General features: G+C 36.0%; 3 protein-coding genes across 3 annotated transcripts; all 3 read right to left on the bottom strand.

Annotated features, from left to right (window-relative positions):
• Window positions 1-412: 412 nt before the first annotated feature.
• On the bottom strand, window positions 413-3,095 carry LOC110855640 (alpha-tocopherol transfer protein-like). The gene is made up of 5 exons (XM_022104049.2): window positions 2,824-3,095; window positions 2,279-2,379; window positions 1,749-1,902; window positions 1,169-1,476; window positions 413-706 (listed from the first exon to the last, which is right to left on the bottom strand). The coding sequence occupies exons 1-5, from the start codon at window positions 2,906-2,908 to the stop codon at window positions 509-511; spliced, it is 846 nt and encodes a 281-aa protein (XP_021959741.1). The 5' UTR covers window positions 2,909-3,095; the 3' UTR covers window positions 413-508.
• Window positions 3,096-3,881: 786 nt separating this feature from the next.
• LOC118437444 (alpha-tocopherol transfer protein-like) lies at window positions 3,882-6,711 on the bottom strand. Its single transcript, XM_035856448.1, has 5 exons — window positions 6,476-6,711; window positions 6,275-6,375; window positions 5,775-5,928; window positions 4,862-5,169; window positions 3,882-4,281 (listed from the first exon to the last, which is right to left on the bottom strand). The coding sequence occupies exons 1-5, from the start codon at window positions 6,480-6,482 to the stop codon at window positions 4,084-4,086; spliced, it is 768 nt and encodes a 255-aa protein (XP_035712341.1). The 5' UTR covers window positions 6,483-6,711; the 3' UTR covers window positions 3,882-4,083.
• Window positions 6,712-10,344: 3,633 nt separating this feature from the next.
• LOC110855723 (alpha-tocopherol transfer protein) lies at window positions 10,345-13,771 on the bottom strand. Its single transcript, XM_022104131.2, has 5 exons — window positions 13,541-13,771; window positions 12,847-12,947; window positions 12,463-12,616; window positions 11,812-12,119; window positions 10,345-11,383 (listed from the first exon to the last, which is right to left on the bottom strand). The coding sequence occupies exons 1-5, from the start codon at window positions 13,632-13,634 to the stop codon at window positions 11,186-11,188; spliced, it is 855 nt and encodes a 284-aa protein (XP_021959823.1). The 5' UTR covers window positions 13,635-13,771; the 3' UTR covers window positions 10,345-11,185.
• Between the last annotated feature and the right edge of the window lie 792 nt (window positions 13,772-14,563).

The following is a 14,563-nucleotide window of genomic DNA, read 5'->3' as shown; positions in this document are numbered from 1 at the left end:
AATAATTTTTTGATAAAATTGTTACCGGTGGAGATACTATACAACTCTACCGCGTGGTAACACTATAGTAACAAATTGTCTTCTGAGGGTAAGAAGTTGCCTCCGGTATCGGTAATATTTTTGTTACCTGAGCGTTGACATAGGGGCTGAGCAGGATTTAGCCTCTGTATATATGCTACCCTTCGGTGATAAATTATTACCCGAGCGGTAGAGTTGCATAGTACCTCCGCCGGTAACAATATCGTCAAAAAATTATTGAGAGTGTATATTTGTTGGGCGAAAGTGCTTATGTATGTAAATATGCATAAATACGTATGCTATGTAAAAGTGCTGCATTAAAATGTAATTATTTTTATATTGTATGCATTTAAAAAAACTGGACTCGATCTAAAAGAAAATGCGAACCGATACATTCATTTTCATATTAACGAACTTTTCATCGTTTTTTTAAATTATTTTACTAATTTTTCACCTGGCTACTTAAATAAATTACAATAACACCATTACATCACTTCTTTCCCACTCCGAACTCTCTTTGCAGGTCTGTCGCAAGATTTTGTAGTGTGAGGTCCTCAAACGCTGCTTGCTCTGCATCGTCCTGAAACGTCACATCATTTTGAATATCTCCGCCGATGCAAGTGGGCAAAAATTGTTTATCCGGAACCATCCCGTGAATCACGGTTAGGTCTTTTTTTATGACATAAACCTACAAAAATAAATTCACACATTTTGTCAGATTTGCACAAATTAAATGTGTATGTATACCTACATATGTATGCGAAGGGTGGTTTAAATGCCACGCTAATATCAACGCAGTTTTACCTTACCCAAAATTTGGTTCCCGCTTTAGTATCCCCACCATACCAGCGCGGGATGGGAAAAGATAAACTGCGTTGATACTACAATGGATAATTTTTCAATGAGGAGAGCCCCTCGATCCCCATTATTTGCAAGATTTGGGATTGAGATTTTTCTTAAACCGAGGGAAAACTGATGACAAATTCCCAAAATGTTGAATTTGGTACACAAAATTTGGTAACTAATGCAAATTTGCGAATTTTTTCTATTGACAAATTTTCAGTTGAAGCGTGATATTAAAAACCACCCTGTATATGTATTATTGAGAGTGCATTTAATTTTTAAAAGTATATGTAAATCACATCCTCACATCTTTCCTCGCCCTTTCCGGGATCGCATATTTGACCACGCTGTAAATCTTCTCCATCAGGTAGGAACTATTGTACAAAACGTAGCAAACAAATCGGATCGGGGACGAGTAGACCATGACGGCAAAAAGCTTTTTGACAAAATCGTATGAAAGTTGCCGAGCATGATTAAACCCAAGGCCATCAGTGTCCATCAAAAAGAGAATCCCATTCCTCTGGATGTCCTTCGAATTTCGCACGAGTTGGTAGTAGTACACGATTCCGACAGCGATCAATTGGTCTGTGGAGACTTCGGATGGTTCCCAATTTTCTGTTAAATTTTAAAGGAATTATTTAAATAAGTATACATAAATGTGGAGTAATTCGCGCAATCCTTGAAAATCCACAAACTTGCAAACTTTTGCAAATATTTCGAAGGAAAATTGACTAACTAATTTTTGTAACTTTATTCGGTTAAATTAGGGGCGCCTATTAATTTTGTAACATTGTTGTACAAATATTACACATTTATGTATGTATGTAGGACTGCGTGAATTGCTTCATTTATGTATGAGTAAAGTAAATTGTTGAAAATTCCCTTACTAAAATGAAAAATTAAAATCCCCGGATTCCTTGGACTCGAGTGCTTCACCAGGGTGAAAAGTTTCTTGTCCAAAATCGGCTTCAAGTCGGTCAGATTTAGAAGCCGAAATAAGTCCGGGTAAGTTTCCGTTATGCAATTTTGCAAGGAATTTATCTAGTCACCAAAAACTTAATCGAGGTTTTCATAAAGGATTCGCATCTCAACAAATTAAATAAAAATATTTTATAATAATTTTATACATTTGTAGTACTGAGTGAGCGTAATCAGTTCAAATAGAAATCTACATAATTTTGAAAAAAATGTCAACTAAATTCTAGTCATGGAGTCCGCAAATGAATTTTCGACCCAAACTTTTATGGAAACTTGTCAACTTTTTTTTAGTCGACATTGATAATTATGCGAAATAGTAATGAATTCTCCTCGTATAACCCTTAGTTTAGGTTAGTTAACCAATGTACATAAGCTTTAAAGGGTTATATTTTTTAATGGACACGAATACTTTTTTTAAGCCATGCAATTTTAAACCCACCACTCTCATGACGGAGGTTTGGTTGAAATCGTACGTTCTGATGATCATAAGGAGTAACTTGTCCGGCCAGAATGGCATCATTGGTCTCAATTTCTCGCTTCCTGTAAAATGTATTTTTATGTTTTGCCTTTCTTACAAAATACTGCACTCTAAATAATTTGGGGATAAATCGTCACGTTCTTACGTAAGTTCTCTAGTTGTGGGCAATGATTGAGGAAACGGTTTCTCACCAACGGGAAACCAATCAAAGGCTCAGGTATGAAACACCGTCCGCGGCGTCGTAAGTTTTTTAATGTAAGATTAAGTGGATTTTTGTAATGTATCTAAGATTTTTTACGCAAAAATACTGATTTTTTATATTTAATTAATGACGTCAGTGGTCTTTTACACGAGCTCATGACTTATTTCCCCTTGATGCCAAAACGTCTCCTTAATCATTAACCAAAAATAGAGCACCTCCACAGATGAACATTTGTCTCCAACTTATTTAGAGTGTGAGGACAATTATCTTTATAATTGTATTTATGTAAATAACACTTGCATACCAGCCATCATGTCACGCACGATTTTTAGATATTCTGTTTCCTTCTCATTTTCTAAACTTAAACTATTTCCAGCTTGATCAACCATTAAAAAATTGCAAAATTTTGATTTAGTTATGTATGTATATAATGTTAAATGAACAATGCCTGATATCTGTCTGAATAGAAATTGGGGAAATTTCTTAGTTATGTGTGCAACTTTGCAGATATTGCGGTGGTCAGAACTACACTGTAAATGTTATCAGGACACGAATAAATTAATTGCTTGTGCATACTTATCTGCTCAACGTCCCATGGTTGTATAATTTCCCTCGATTTAACTTACGCATTAATACATAAGATAGAATGTAAATACTTACGTAATGATGGGTTTATATAATTAGACAACTTGTACTACATGCATAAATCATTACATAAATACGCTCTTACATCTGCTCATCGTCATGACGTGCATGATTATATAATTGTCATTGACTTATCTTTGAATGGATGAATGAATGTGTGAATATGCATTTCTCTCTCGCTACGAGTATATGTACATACACTGAAGAAGTCCGGTGATAAGCGTGGCTTTGATGATCGGGGTTTTTGTTTTTACCATGATGGTGATGGGATGTTTCCATGCCGTTACCGGGTGGTCTGGCTATGAGTGTGTGCATACATACATACACCAATTAGGAAGTTAGTGAAAGCAATTCATATAATTTTTTCTAATGTTGTACTTTAACTACACTAAAATAATTTGGAGACAAATCGTCACCCGATGGAGGTACTATAGTGCTCTATTTTTTGGTAATGATTTAGGAGAGGTTTAGTCACCATGTGGAGATTAGCCAGAAACTCATGCACCAAGCACATGTTACGTCATGATTTAAAAAATTCAATACTGCCATGTAAAGAAAACCCTATTGTCAGTTAAAATGTTCACTTTTTTTAAATAATTTTACTACCAGTGGCCGCGGGAAATCGGGAGGATGGGAAAATCGTATAATCGATTGGACATTTCCTCCACTTCCACGGTCACTGTGTGAGACTCATAATCTGAAAAGCTCCCTCATTTCTAGTACATTTATCACATTTATTCCTTACACATATGTAGTCCCACCGGTATTTGCACATAAATATGTATATGCATAAGTAAACATGGATGTAACTTTATGTAAAAATGAGCACAACATTTGTGACCGTTTAATAACTTTCATTATTTTACCAACTTGAACCTGAGTTATATATTATATATATGAAAATAAATTGCTAAATACATCACTTCTTCCCCACTCCAAACTCTCTTTGCAGATCGGTCAGAAGATTTTTTATCGTGAGGTCGTCGAGCGCTGCTTCCTCAGCGTCCTCCTGAAACGCCAGGTCGTTCGGAACCTCTCCGCCGATGGAAGTGGGCAAAAACTGTTTATCCGGAACCAACGCGTGCAGCGCGGTCAGGTCTTTTTTAAGAACATAAACCTACAAAAATAAAATATTCAAGAAAGAAATTCAAACATTTTATAATAGGCTTTACCCAAAAACGTCATCTCACAATGAGGGTATTAATTTTTTATTCGCATCATTAATTTAGGTACGACGGGTGCAAGATTTTGTAAGCGTCGTAAGATTTTGTCTTCTAAACTCTCCTTACTACATAGATACTTAAGATTACTACTTTTTCCAAACTTGACCCCTTGTTTTTTCCTCCTAAGCTACTCTACTAAAGGTACACTGAAAAATTGAATACCCTCAATATATCCATGCAACTTTGCCGTGTTTGCGAGATCAGTGCCATATAAAAACGAGTGAGTTTAAATGAAAACATGTACATAAACTGAAAATGAGAAGAGAATGAAAATAAATTTTTAACGCGCATTTACGAAAAACTAGTTTACGATGACTGTTCTAAGCAATCTGATTAGTTGTGGAATCTTGTGACAAAAATTGAAAAGTTGCAAAGGTATTGTGCGGAGTGATGTTTTCCGCTTTTACGAAGTTGACGTGAATATCCTAAAGTATTTGCGAAAATTATCGCGAAAAAAATATATCTCCCCCTTACATCTTTCCTCGCCCTCTCCGGCACCGCATATTTGACCACGCTGTAAAGCTTTTCCATCAGGTAGGAACTGTTGTACACGACGTAACCAATAATTCGGATGGGGGATGTGTACACCATGCAGTACAGAAGCTTTTTCACCACATCGTATGAAATTTGGCGGGCATGGCTAAACCCAAGTCCGTCAGCGTCCAAGGCTACGATAATCCCATTTCTTTGGATATCTTTGGAACTTTGTCCTAGTTGAAGACCGTACACCGTTGCAACGGCGATCAAGTGGTCTACCGGGATTTCGGATGGTTTCCAACTTTCTGTTAATTTTTAAACGAATTATTTAAATATGCAGGTGTGATGTAAATATTTTGGTATGTAATTCAAATCTAAAAATCTTTTTAAAAAATTTCTGAAAATCTTGTTTTAAAACCATTGGTTTTTTACGCAAATTTTTCTAGGAATTGGGATTCCCAATTTGGGAATGATCTTATTTCGCAAAACTATTTCGCATACTTGTCCCCACCAGGAGAAACTACAGAAATCCATGGAAACGATATGAATGTCAAAATGTCAATTTCGATGTCAAAATGGGTGTTTTTTAATAGATTTTACAGATTGGCGAGATTTGTAACGTCGTATTTTGCAAATCCCCTCACGACAGAAATATTGTGGCCTCCGCAAATTTGCTAAATGATTTGCGAGGCGAAATAAGACGTTGTCGTAATCAGACTTAATCAGATCAAGGGAGTCTTCTAATTTTGTAAAATGTATGCAACATTAATTTGCAAACTTGCCAATTAGCCAGTGACTTTATCAATTTTAGCTAATCAATCCAAATCATAGATTTCACAAGTTACCAATCTTTGCGTGAATTGTCATTGTTAATTTAGATATCAACGTAAATCAAATAAAATTTCCTTACTAAATTCAAACGTTGCAACACCAGGATTATTTGGACTAGCGTGCTTCACCAGCCTGAAAATTTTCTTGTCTAAAAACGGTTTCAACTCGGACGGATTTATAAGTCCAAATAAGTCAGGATACTTTTCAATTATGCAATTTTGCAAAGACATTACCTGTGGGTTAGTAATAAATTTAGTTAATCAGCTAAGAAAAATCAATCAGCATATTCATAACAAATTCGCATCACAATATAAATATTTTGTTAAAAACAACTTTGAAAATAAAATAAATTTCTTAAAGGAAATAATTTGCAAACCAAAATTATTTGTGATTTTTTGCTTATGTTTTTAAGAATGTGAACGAGTGATGAATATTCCCATCCCCCATACAAAATTAATCATGGATGTAAGGTTTGATTAGGTTTAAGAAAAATATATGTGCATATTTAAAAAAAAATGCAAACATGCTTTTTTGAACCTCGCAAATTACATTTTGCTAGTGATTTAATTTTAAACCCACCACTCTCAAGACGTTTGTAGTGTTGAAATCGTCTGTCCGGATGAGCATAAGAAGTAAATTGTCCGGCCAGAATTTCGTCGTTGGCTTCAATTTTTCATTTTCTGGCAGAGGGTTTTTATATATTTATATTATATCATTATTCAAAAATGCAAAAAAAATAATAAAACTGGAAACTTATTAATTGCAATTGTACTTGAATACCTGCCATCAAATCACGAACGGTTTTTAGACACTCCGTTTCCTTGTCATTCTCTAAGCTTATCACCACCAAATTATTTTCAGCTTGATCCACCCTTGTATTTTTAAAGTTTGGTTTAAATTGCAAAAATTTTAGTTATAATCCAGGGAAAAATTATTACTTAATGCTGTGAACTGAATGATGATTGATACCGGACTGAAAAGAGTTGGGACATGTTCTTTATTTGTACACGTTTGCATTCCGATGGTCAGAGTAGAATTGTGAGTTATGTATAATGCGATTCCGATTTCAATCAATTTTTTCGTGTATGTTCTGATTACGTTTACAGGTTGTCAGCGTAGTCAGTAAACACAAAAATTAATTGATAGTGACTTATCTGCTTAACTTACCTGATTCGTCTCCGGTCACTCTGTATAAATACTCCCGTTTCCATAACCGTTGTATTGCAGAATTTTCGTTCCATAAAAGTATAAACCACCACTTTTCATAATACATTTTCTCATAAATTGTAAAAAAAGAAATCGGTAACTTCTGATTAATGAAAACTAAAATCATGTTGTTACATCATCCCATTATTGCATACATAGATATATCCATACATAAATAAACCCTTGGACAACTGGTATTACATAAATCATGTCAGCCCATAAATCATTCTATTGGCATTGTATGCATGATGTACATTACCGTTTAATAATGTTGTGGTAATGGAAAATTTACCCGTCAGAAGCAAAATGTTACCAAATCTCGTATGAAGTTATTACCAAATCGATACTTGTATATGTATGCACAAATGTATGTAAATGTGTATATATTTATTGCAGCGTCACGCACATATTTACATTCAGACTATAAGTACTTTGTGGGAAGTAAAAGCACTCCCTAATGTTCCATTATCCGAAGAATAACATAGCCCAACTTTTTTGGTGAGAAACAACTCAAAATGTCAGTGATTTAAAAAAAATTGAAAACTGAAATTTCTAGACAACTCGAAAAAGCTGTCGAGGCATGGCATTCATGAATGCAAAACACCTCCATCTTTGAAAAAGTACCTACCGTTTTATTTTCTATGAATTTCCCCGTACGACCCTCATCGAAGGCACATATGACCGACCATTACCCTCACTGGGGTTACCCGACACCCGAAAGTCTCAACAACTTTTTCCTACCAATGTGACTTATCAATATACTGAAAGTATACCTTAAAGGTGCGTTTATGCTTCACGTTATCGTTATGTCCTCCTCAAAATCCGATTTTTTGATTGGCTGAGCGAAATTGTCACTACCACAATTAAAAATTTTAACCAATCAAAAAATCGGATTTGGAGGAGGACGTGACAGTGACGTGAAGCATAAACACCACTTAAGAATTGTCGTTGAATGTTGTTGTCAAATCGTATAATTCTTGCTCAAAGTCCAATTTGATAAAATCACAAAGCGGCCGCTAAAAATTGCCGTGAACTGAAGAAGGAACTATTCCACGCACTAAAAACCGATTACTTTATTCCATTATCCATCACAAGTTGGAATCTTTACGTTGGACGTGATCGATTTGGTCATACTTTGAAAATTATTCCGTCTTGGATTACTGCGCCGCAAATTAATCCTACATCGTGTTTTCTTGTACCGAATGAATTGCAAAATTTTAATAAATCGTTCCCAAATTAATCTAACCTTCTTCGCGATATTTGTCCTATTGTGTTTGATATACTCGATCACGAACAAGCCGAAACATTCCGCTAGACAGGTGACGAGCAGAATGAAAACAGTTTGAATATTGTCGCCCAGCCTGACCACGCGAAATAAGGTTGTTTCATACCGAAATCTGTTACTTTTGACCTCCCTTTCGCGTAATATCGTCGCATTTAGGCTAACCTGACGAGAAACCTGGTTGTAAATTCCTGAACTCAAAAACGTCTTAAGGTATTGCAGCATGCGTGATTCCCGCCAAACTAGAAAAATAAAACCAGTCGCAGTTTCAAAAATTGTTTTCTTCCCGCGGTACAATTGTTTGGCGGGATAATTTCTCCTCAGATAGTCATAGTAGGTATCCACATCACTTGATAGTCCCGCAAAAGCTGATCTGTCGCACTGCAATAGCTCCTCCTCAATCATCCGATTCACTCCGTAAAAGGCTGCCTTCTTATCTAAAAGGCTCAATTTCTCCGGATACCAGCGAATCCTTGGGCTCATAATGGAATGCAGTAATCGAAGCAGATGTGGCGGGTATTTCGAAAGAGAGACATCGAGGCAAACTTTGTCACTTAAATAGTCTGCTAATTTATAAATTTTTGAGTGTGATGGGTATTCAGACAAAATTGTGTAGCAGAATCCCCCCAAATTCCTCGCAACCTTAGCAGCTGTCAAATCCTTTTTGTTGTAACGGTCCATGCCAGAAACTGAATTACATCTGTCGAGGAGCGTATTGTAATTTATCATTGTTTGCGGTTTCTCTGGACACAAAATTTGTTCATACGTATCACCTCGTTCCCCGGGAAGCGGTGAGTTTAAATTAATTATGAAACTACTAAGGTAGCACGTGCTTAGCAACATGCCGACCAGGAGGGAGGGAATACTTAAGAATCGGAAGGGTAGGAAATTACTCAATTTTGTAGGCAACTTCTCCACCTCATCGACGAGGAGACCGAAAAAGTAAAAGAACAGTTGAAGCGGGTAGAATTCTCTGTTAAAAAGGTAAAATCCTAACGAAATGAGGAAACTTGATAAGAGCAGCGTGATAACAGTGACGAGCCAGACGATCGGATCGTAAGGTGCGAAATACAGGGAAAACGAAACTCCCCTCGGAAACATGGAGCAAGAGATAAATGACAGGCCGGGGAAACTTGTGATAATAATTTGGCTGTTGACTAGAAACAGGGGTGTCATCCAATTACCTTCGTAGTCGTAGTGATACTTCGGGTAGAAGCAGGCTTCGGTGAGATCCAGGTAGCAGTCCATACCATCACTGCGGTAGGATCGGGATGCATTAAGTTTATTCAAGGCTGTTTCAAATAAGATTTCAGATATTGGGTCGCTCATGGTTAACTCTCTGTGGGCCCAGTGCTTCTCCGATCTTGTCGGGTAGTTTGACGGAGTCATTAAAATTGTATTTTTATTCAAAGTTGTAGCAGTCCATACGAAATTCTGTAGAATTGGATTTAAACTTGTTTGGTAACAGGATGTCACCCTATTTTCTGGGAGAAATAGTAACACCGCAAATTTCACGGGTAGTAACTGGTCATACTCGATTGGTTGTGTGTAGAGAGGGAACTGATAGGATTCCAATATTTTGGGGTTACTTGGAATTAGGATAAAATAAAAAGAATCGGGATAAATCTCATTAAACTCGGCTTCCATGCTTAATCTGACATAGTATTTACTTTGAGTAGTAATCCAATATCCTAGCGACCTTTGGTGTGATTTTGAATAATTTGGTGAATTTATTGAGGCAAACAAGATGACGATTTCGCAAAGCCAGCCCGGATTTTTAAGGATATCAAGGCGAGGGGTGATATCGGTTGGTGGGCTCGCTAACCATGAAGTAATAGAATTGTCCGGAAAGGATCGTTTCGTCAGGGTCAGTGGCACGTTACGGGTGGTTGGTAAGTTTGAAGTGGAAATATTGTTGAAGACGAGGTGATATCGACAAGAGGCGTGGGGCGATAGAACAGACGCCAAATTTATAGCGGGTAATGTAATCTTGGTTTCGATAAAAATAAAATTTACAGTGTAATAAAGTGCCAGTAATGTGGAGCGAGGGTGATTTGATTTCGTCATCGTTCTTACTATAATACAATTCAATTTTTCGGGATTTCGCTACAGAGGTACAAATCTTGCCGATAATACAAGTGTGATCGTGATCAAAACAGTCTTACTAAAATATTTAAGTTTAATACTCAGAAACGTATTTATACACGTATTTTAATTAGTATGAACTTTGACCAAAACTGAGAATAGGCAGGAATATTCCAAGAAATTTGGCTCTGCTAAGAGCTGAGCGTGTGTGATATAAGTAAGTCTTCAAATAGTGTGTGCTCACTTAACTTGAATAATTTATGTATTGATTGCGCGATGGATTAATGAGAAGACCGTAAGACAGAATTTAACATAATGGATAGAGAAATAAGTACATTTTGGAAATAACAAATATGCAAAGATTGGTTTGCCTAAATATGTCGCTACAAATGGAAAATTTTTCAAATGTAAGAGGCCATAAATTTCCATTAGTTGTGCGGTTTTGGAATTGAGATTTTTCCTGACTATTCAACCCTAATGTAAAACTAATGGAGTATATAATGAGAAAGTTCGTAAAATGGTGAATTTTAGAGGTAAAACTTAATGGAAATTTATGATTTGTCCCGTTGAAAAATCTTACATCGTACAAAGTGGTTTTAATGTAACGGCAGCATGTAAAATTTGTGAATTTCCATTAGTTACCGAAATTTTTTTCTGAAATTCAATATTTTAAGAATTTTTATCATTAGCGTTGTTAAGAATCAACAAAAATCTCAATCCCAAATTTCTAACTAGTGAAGATTTATGGGCTTTTCTCTTGGAAAAATTTCCCATTGCTGTGTGTTATTTAAACCACCCTGTTTGTAGGGAAAAATGTGACCCACCCATGTATTTGTGTACTTATTACATATTTCAATTTTACTAAATTTCAATTTTACTTAGGTATTAAATACATAAAATATTATATCGTCTTTACATCACTTCTTCCCCAGGCCGACCTCTCTTTGCAGGTCTGTCACAAGATTTTGTATCGTGAGGTCCTCAAACGCTGCTTCCTCAGCGTCTTCTTGAAACGCGTCGTCATTCGGGACTTCTCCCCCGACGCAAGTGGGCAAAAACTGTTTATCCGGAACCATCCTGTGCAGCACGGTTAGGTCTTTTTTGAGGAGGTATATCTACGAAAATTAAATAACAAAATAATACAACAAAAAATCCACACATTTGTACAAGTTATCGCTAAATATATGCACACTCTATAATGTTAACTTTTTTAAAACTTACAATTAGTTCACTCTGAATGAAATATTAAGTGAATTATACTAAATCCCGAGTAAAACTTTACTTTTTATCAAGTTAACGTTACTTAGGATTTAGTTTACTTAAGCTAAAATTCATAGTGCATTTACTTATCAAACGAGTAACATTAGTTTTAAGTCTCTGTAGAACGTTCGTATATTACGTCATTGCAAAATTGGCTGGTTGGTTTTGGATCGTCTATCTTACTCGTGTTAAGTTTAAATTGAGTAGGATATGTAAGGGTAAAGTGGGTGGTCTAATAATGGGCCTTTTTTGGTGACGTAATATATGAACGTTCCCTCCTCACATCTTTCCTCGCCCGTTCCGGCACCGCGTATTTGACCACGCTGTAAATCTTTTCCATGAGGTAGGAGCTATTGTACACAATGTAACCGGTAACTCGGACCGGGGACGTGTATACCATACAGTATAGAAGCTTCTTGACCAAATCGTACGAAAGTTGGCGGGCATGACTGAACCCAAGTCCGTCAGCGTCTACCAAAATGATAATTCCGTTTTTCTGAATATCTTTGGACTCCCGGCCAAGTTGGTAGTAGTACACGGTTCCGACAGCGATTAATTGCTCGATCGGGATTTCGGACGGTTTCCAATTTTCTATTAATTTTTATAAGAGTTATTTAAATATGTAGGTATGAATGATAAATATAAATATTAGACAATTCACGCAGATCTTAGAAACATTGCAAATTGACTGGATTCTTCAAACTTAAAAACTTATAAGAAATCTTACAAATATTTATAAGGGGAATTTGCTTACACCTTTTTTAAACTTACTCCAATCAACTGCGTCTCCTTAGTTTGTAAATGTATTTAAAATTATTCAAATAATTTTTAAAATTACAACACTTACACATTTTGCAATATTGCATAGGACCGTGTTAATTGCCTCATTTATTTATATGTATGTAAATGTAATTTTTTTTCAAAATTCCCGTACTAAAGTGAAACATTACAACGCCAGGATTCTTTGGACTTGCATGCTTCACCAGCCTGAACATTTTCTTGTCCAAAATCGGCTTTAGTTCGGACAGATTTATAAGTCCGAACAAGTCAGGGTACATTTCCGTTATGCCATTGTGCAAGGAATTTATCTGCGGATTAGGAACAAGTGTATTTAATTAGTACATATTACTAATAATAAGAACTGAAAAATAATCTTTATTAGTGACAAATGGCCGCGGAAAAGTGCGAACACAGGGAAAAGCTTGTCACGGTTATTCGATTTCTCCATCAATTACAAAAGTCGTGTCCTAGATTGGTAATTTCCCCAGATGTCCTCATGGCTTCCGAGGCCACTGTTTCTAATATAATTTAAACCTACCACTCTCAAGATGTTTGTCGGGTTGAAATCGTACGTACGGATGAACATAAGGAGCAATTTTTCTGGCCAGAACTGCATCAATGGCTTCAATTTCTCACTGTCTGTGAAATATATTTTTATCAATTTTGTAATTTGGCAAACTCGTAATTTTTGTAAGGCAAGCTTACAAACTTTTGCAAAATAAATAAAAAGGCGACCTTGCTCTGGGCAAGCGTAAAAATTTGGAAGCTACTAACAATGGAACCTTTTTTTCAAGCTACACCGGGATCGACTAGCGATTTATGTCAAAAAATTAAGCCAAAAATTAGGAGTCACAAGACGTTTATCTTTCCGTTGAGTAGCCCTTTTGAAGAAAATATTAGAGGTCAAAGTTCACACGAGCGCCTTGGTTTTCGCTCCGTGGAGGAAACAGCAAGAGAAAATTTGCTCAAAAATTGAACTTAACCGCCAATATTTTTCTTCAAAGGGGCCATTCAACGGAAAGATAAGTGCCACGTGACTCCTAATTTTTAGCTTGATTTTTTTGGCGTAACTCGCTAGTCGATCCCGGTGTAGCTTGAAAAGCGGTTCCATTGTAAAAAATATTTATAAAATTTTATAAATTTCCAAAATTTTATAGTTACTGCATGAATTGCTTTATTATCACAAAAATGTAATGGATGGGAATGCCTCAAATTTTATTACACTTGCTCACCTGCCATCATGTCTCGTACGATTTTTAGACACTCGGGTTCTTTCTCATTTTCTAGGCTTATCGAAACCAAATTATTTTCGGCTTGACCCTCCATTTTATTTTTGGATTTGGATTAACGTTGCGAATTTTTTAATTAAGATGCAGAGACAAATTATGGTGTTATACTGTTGAATAAATAAAGCTTGATATTGGACTGAATGAGAATTGGGACATGTTCTTTATTTGCACACGTTTTGGATTCCAATGTTCATTGTGATTACAATGTAAGTCAGATTTCAATTAATTTTTTCGTGTACTGATTACATTTAGAAGGTAGTCAGTACACGAAAAAATTAATTGATAGTGACTTATCTGCTCAAAGTTATGACACATATCATCACTCAATTGCCCTCAATTTATATACACGCATTATGCATTACATACGTAGGTGTTTTATTATTAATTTTCAAAAGGTATGTTCCGCACTGTTTCTGACCAAAATTGTGATGAAATAACAAACTTGAAATACATTTAGGAGGCTGTGATTTTTTTCAACTCTGTGGGTTAACATAAACACTAGCAATAAATCGGCAAACTTTACCTCGACGGAAAAAATGCTAGATTTGCAAATTAAATATCGTAGTGTGATTTAATTTTTAATGCTGGATGGGCAATACGTGTCGCAGATTTATGGTTGAATGCTTAAAATGTACAATGAAAACTGCCCAACACAAAACACAAATTCAATTGGGTCAATAATTTTTAATGATGGCGAAACGAGGTCTCGGGCAAAAAGTCGCCAGGACGCTCAAAATCCGCTTCTTCCACAGAAAGGCTCCGGAAACTAGAGGAACAAATAATCAGAGATCTGCGATTGAAACTGTCCTATATAGCAGATGAGATGGGTGTTCCAAAACCAGCAATTTGTTCCATGTTAAGTGAAGACTTAGGTATGAAAATGGTTTCCGTCCGTTGGGTACCAAAATTGCTTTCGGCATCTCAAAAACATGATCGAGTCGACTTTTGCAATGCCAATTTTAACCT

This window comes from Folsomia candida, unplaced genomic scaffold (assembly GCF_002217175.1).
Source record: "Folsomia candida strain VU population unplaced genomic scaffold, ASM221717v1 Fcan01_Sc013, whole genome shotgun sequence".
Classification (NCBI taxonomy): domain Eukaryota; kingdom Metazoa; phylum Arthropoda; class Collembola; order Entomobryomorpha; family Isotomidae; genus Folsomia; species Folsomia candida.
The sequence above is the reverse complement of the archived record's forward strand: the minus strand, read 5'-3'. Positions and strand labels throughout refer to the sequence as shown.

What these genes read in the sequence shown, in the direction of transcription:
- LOC110855640 (XM_022104049.2), bottom strand. Translation starts at nt 2,908, where the DNA reads ATGGTTGATCAAGCTGGAAATAGTTTAAGTTTAGAAAATGAGAAGGAA. An exon ending in CGTGCGTGACATGATGGCTG is followed by an intron (nt 2,380 to 2,823) that starts GTATGCAAGTGT and finishes TACATTTTACAG; the next exon opens with GAAGCGAGAAATTGAGACCA. An exon ending in GATTTTAATTTTTCATTTTA is followed by an intron (nt 1,477 to 1,748) that starts GTAAGGGAATTT and finishes AAAATTTAACAG; the next exon opens with AAAATTGGGAACCATCCGAA.
- LOC118437444 (XM_035856448.1), bottom strand. An exon ending in CTACAAACGTCTTGAGAGTG is followed by an intron (nt 5,929 to 6,274) that starts GTGGGTTTAAAA and finishes ACTAACCCACAG; the next exon opens with GTAATGTCTTTGCAAAATTG. An exon ending in TGTTGCAACGTTTGAATTTA is followed by an intron (nt 5,170 to 5,774) that starts GTAAGGAAATTT and finishes AAAAATTAACAG; the next exon opens with AAAGTTGGAAACCATCCGAA.
- LOC110855723 (XM_022104131.2), bottom strand. Translation starts at nt 13,634, where the DNA reads ATGGAGGGTCAAGCCGAAAATAATTTGGTTTCGATAAGCCTAGAAAAT. An exon ending in CGACAAACATCTTGAGAGTG is followed by an intron (nt 12,617 to 12,846) that starts GTAGGTTTAAAT and finishes CCTAATCCGCAG; the next exon opens with ATAAATTCCTTGCACAATGG. An exon ending in CGTTGTAATGTTTCACTTTA is followed by an intron (nt 12,120 to 12,462) that starts GTACGGGAATTT and finishes AAAAATTAATAG; the next exon opens with AAAATTGGAAACCGTCCGAA.